Source organism: Penaeus chinensis, chromosome 43, assembly GCF_019202785.1.
Source record: "Penaeus chinensis breed Huanghai No. 1 chromosome 43, ASM1920278v2, whole genome shotgun sequence".
Classification (NCBI taxonomy): domain Eukaryota; kingdom Metazoa; phylum Arthropoda; class Malacostraca; order Decapoda; family Penaeidae; genus Penaeus; species Penaeus chinensis.
Genome location: NC_061861.1, coordinates 539,085 through 544,238, shown reverse-complemented (window position 1 = coordinate 544,238; position 5,154 = coordinate 539,085). Strand labels below are relative to the sequence as shown.

General features: G+C 43.4%; 1 protein-coding gene across 1 annotated transcript; it reads right to left on the bottom strand.

Moving 5' to 3' along the window:
* Nucleotides 1-642: 642 nt before the first annotated feature.
* LOC125048197 (early nodulin-75-like) lies at nucleotides 643-1,728 on the bottom strand. The gene has a single exon (XM_047646766.1). It carries the CDS (start codon nucleotides 1,726-1,728, stop codon nucleotides 643-645), a length of 1,086 nt encoding a protein of 361 aa, XP_047502722.1.
* Nucleotides 1,729-5,154: the final 3,426 nt, after the last annotated feature.

The following is a 5,154-nucleotide window of genomic DNA, read 5'->3' as shown; positions in this document are numbered from 1 at the left end:
GTGTGTGTGTGTGTGTGGTTGTGTGTGTGTGTGTGTGTGTGTGTGTGTGTGTGTGGTTGTGTGTGTGGTTGTGTGTGTGTGTGTGTGGTTGTGTGTGTGTGCGTGTGTGTGTGGATGTGTGTGTGTTTGTGTTTGTGTTTGTGTTTATTTGTGTGTGTGTGGTTGTGTGTGGCTGTGTGTTTGTGTGCGTTTCTTTTTCTTAATTACTTTATCTCTTCCTTTCACTCTATTTTCCTTTTCTCTTCCTAGTCCCTCTCTTCTTCCTCTCTTATTCTCTTTCTCCCTCCCCCTTCCCTCCCTTCTCCCTTTCATACCCTTACCTCTAGTTCCTACCTCTCTTTTCCCTCTTCTTCCCTTTTCCCTCTCTTTCTTCTCCCTCTTCCCTTCCCCCATCCCTCATTTATCCCTCTCCCTCTCGTTTCCTCTCTCTCCCTCTTCCCTTTCATCTTCTCCTTTCTACTCCACTTCCCTCTCGTCTCCTCTCCTCCCTCTCGCCCCCTCCCCTCCTCCTTCTCTTCTTCTCCTCCTTTCGTCTCCCTCCCCTCCTCCTTCTCTTCTTCTCCTCCTTTCGTCTCCTTCCCTCTCCCTTCTTCCCTCAACCCCCTACCCCCTCACGTCACCTGGCAGCCTCCCCCCTCCCCCCTATATCCCTCCCCCGCCCATGTCGTGCTCACTGTGTCTAATTACTCCTTCCGGCGCGGGCGTAGGACGGGCATAGGACGGGCATAGGACGGGCGTAGGACGGGCATAGGACGGGCGTAGGACGGGCATAGGACGGGCATAGGACGGGCGTAGGACGGGCATATGACGGGCATAGGACGGGCGTAGGACGGGCGTAGGACGGGCGTAGGACGGGCGTAGGACGGGCGTAGGACGGGCATAGGACGGGCATAGGACGGGCGTAGGACGGGCATAGGACGGGCGTAGGACGGGCATAGGACGGGCATAGGACGGGCGTAGGACGGGCATATGACGGGCATAGGACGGGCGTAGGACGGGCGTAGAACGGGCATAGGACGGGCGTAGGACGGGCATAGGACGGGCATAGGAAGGGCATAGGACGGGCATAGGACGGGCGTAGGACGGGCATAGGACGGGCATAGGACGGGCGTAGGACGGGCATATGACGGGCATAGGACGGGCGTAGGACGGGCGTAGGACGGGCATAGGACGGGCGTAGGACGGGCATAGGACGGGCATAGGAAGGGCATAGGACGGGCATAGGACGGGCGTAGGACGGGCATAGGACGGGCATAGGACGGGCGTAGGACGGGCGTAGGACGGGCGTAGGACGGGCGTAGGACGGGCATAGGACGGGCGTAGGACGGGCGTAGGACGGGCGTAGGACGGGCGTAGGACGGGCATAGGACGGGCGTAGGACGGGCATAGGACGTACGTAGGACGGGCGTAGGACGGGCGTAGGACGGGCATAGGACGGGCGTAGGACGGGCGTAGGACGGGCGTAGGACGTACGTAGGACGGGCGTAGGACGTACGTAGGACGGGCGTAGGACGGGCGTAGGACGGGCGTAGGACGGGCGTAGGACGGGCATAGGACGGGCGTAGGACGGGCATAGGACGGGCATAGGAAGGGCATAGGACGGGCATAGGACGGGCGTAGGACGGGCATAGGACGGGCATAGGAAGGGCGTAGGACGGGCGTAGGACGGGCGTAGGACGGGCGTAGGACGGGCGTAGGACGGGCATAGGACGGGCGTAGGACGGGCATAGGACGTACGTAGGACGGGCATAGTAGAAGAATAGAAGAGAAAGAATAAGAGAAGGAAAAACTAAGGCGAGAAAATGAGAGAACACGAGAAAGAAAGGAAGGAAGGAGGAGAAAAAAAAAAAAAAAGAACACGAAAGAAACGAGGCAAAGTAGAAGAGAAGAGGAGGAATTTGAGGAGAACATCTCGCCAGGAATTCCTCGGTCTTACGTCATCTTCTCTCTTCTTTTTCCTTTGACTCGTTTTCGGTCATCGAATAATTTAGAGCCAGATAGACATTTTTTTTTTTTTTTTTTTTTTTTTTTCTTTTTTATTCTTTGGATATGCGTGATGAGTCTTTAATCACTCGACACCCTCACCTCGCCCCCTACCTCCCCCCTCCCTACCTCTAACACCTATTTATACTTCCCCTCTCACCCCTCCCTTCCCCTCCCCTCTCCTCTCCTCCCCTGCCCCCCCCCCCCCCCCCCCGCGACACCGGTAACCCCAACCTGTCATCCTGTCTCACCCCCCCCCCCCTTCTACCACCCGGCCACTCGTAACCCCTCCCCCTAACCCCCTTCTTCCTCCCCCCCACTATACTACCCCAACCTAGTAGCTATAATCCCTTCCCCCCTTCCCCCCCTTCCCCTCCCCTCCCCAAGTAAAGCCAACGCCTCCAACCTCTCCCCCCTCCTTCCCCCTCCCCCCTCCCCACCTTCAACCAGCGCCTGTAGCTTCTTCACCCCACTATCCTACGCTATCCTAGAATTATGACCCCGCCCCCTCCCTCCCCCTCCCACCCTCACCTGAACCCAAGCCCTCCCTCTCCCTCCCCCTCCTCTAACCCACCCCTCCCTCCCTACCCCCTTCTACCTCCTCCCTCCCCCATCTGAACCCATCCCCCTCCCCCTTCCTCCCCCTTCCCCTCCTTCTCCCTTCCCCCACTCCATCCCTACCCCCTCCCCCAACCTCCCCCTTCCCCCCCTTACCCCCTTGCGAGCCCCACCGACAACAGGTTTACTGGGAGCGTCGGCCAGCTCCCTCCCTCCCTTTGGGTAAGGACTTTCCTTAGGGAGGTTTCTTCCCTTCTCCCCCCCTTCCCTCGCTCCTTTTCTCCCTCCGTCTCCTTCCCTTTCTCCTTCTCTCTCCCTCCCTTACCCTCAAAGATCGCAATCTCTCAGGAGTGGCTGCGGCGCCCCGTGGTGGTAAGGCTGCCGTAAATTAAATGTTTTTTTTTTCTCTCTCTCTCTCTTTTTCTCTCTCTCTCTCGAGCGCGATGCAGCTTCCTCGGCGGCGCGAGATGAACTAACGTATCCGGAAGCCCCGACGCGGCGAGCGAGCGTTCGTGAGGGAATGCGGGTGAATCCGGATTATAACCCGAAGACATTTTGACGTCATGTTTAGTATCCTTAAATTTTAATCGCGAGGCGTTCATGGCGGGCATAATGACCGACACACACACACACGTACACATACTTACACCGACTTACACGTACACAGACGCGCACACACACACACTTACACCCTCTTCGGACGAACAATAGCCACGCACTCACAGTCTCGAGGTGTGAGGAACGGGCGTCAGAAGTGCAGTGCGTTCTCCTAAGTTCGAAACCGTCTCGTCTCGGCCTTCCTCTTGGTCAGCGATCGTGACCTCGTCCCCTCGGTCCTTCCGTCGGTCCTTCGGTGTCTAGTGACCTCCGACGGTGTCCCTGTGACGTCATAGCACTCGTGTGTTGACTCGCTTTCAGAAGAGGATACGATACGGCGCTTAATAAGAGAGTTTTGCGTGCGGTGCGGGACACAAACGGGTGCGTTCGAGTGTGGTCGATTCTTTCCCGAACCATTTTAGGATTACATTGTTAATATTTTTTTCTTTCTTTTTTTCAATCGATATCATTATTCCTGTACTTATTAATACAGTTTTTAAATTATATCATAGTGACTATTGTTATTATCATTGATGTTCTTATCGATGTAATTGTGATTATAATTATAATTATAATCATCATTAGTAATACTGTCATGAAAAGATCATTATTTTTCAATATCATTAACATTATTATCGTCATTATCATTATCATTATTATCATGTTCAATATTTCTATTACTATTATAATTTTATTTTCTTACTTTTATTTTTATAATAATAATAATAATGATAATAATAATAATAATAATAATAATATCAATAATTATTATTATTATTATCATTATTATCATTATTATTATCATTATTATTATTAATATTATTATTATTATTATTATTATTATTATTATTATTATTATTATTATTATTATTATCATCATCATCATCATTGTTAATATTATTATTGTTGTTACTATTATTATTATTACTATATTATTATTATCATTATGATTATTATTATCATAATTATCATAATTATTTTTAACACTATTACCATTAATATTATTATTATTATTGTTATTATTATCATTATTAGTATTATTTTTATTAAATCGCTATACTTATTATTATTACTATCATTATTATCATTACTATTATTGTTAATATTGTTATTATTTTTATTATTACTATTATTATTACTCTTATTATTTTTTATTATTATTATTGTTATTGTTTTTATTATTATAGTTATTATTGTTATTATTATTATTATTATTTTTATTATTATTATTATTATTAATATTATTATTATTATTATTATCATTATTATTATTATTATTATTATTATTATTATTATTATTATTATTATTATTATTATTATTATCATTATTATTATTATCCCAATTATTATTACTATCATTATTATTATTACTATTATTGTTAATATTATTATTATTTTTATTATTACTATTATTATTACTATTATTATTGTCATCATTATTATTGTTATTGTTATTATTATTATTATTATTACTATTATTATTGTTACTATTATTATTATTATTATTATTATTATTATTATCATTATTATCACCATTATTATTACTATGATCATTATTGGTATCGTTATTATGACTATTATTATTATGATTTTTATTATTACAACAATAATAATAAATGTTATCAATAATAATGATAATGGTAATCATTATTAGTATTACCATTATTAATATCATTATCATTATTATTTTTATAATTATTATTATTATTATTATTATTATTATTATTATTATTATTATTATTATTATTGCTATTATTATTATTATTATTATTATTACTATCATTATTATTATTATTATTATTATTATTATTATTATTATTTTTAATATTATTATTATTATCATTATTATTGTTATCATGATTATTACTAGTTGTAGTAGTAGTATCGTTATTATTATTATTTTTATTTTTATTATCATTATTAATATTGTTGTTGTTATTATTGTTATCATGACTATTATTATCGTCATTGTTATTAATATCACTATCATTATTACTATTGCTATCATCGCTATCA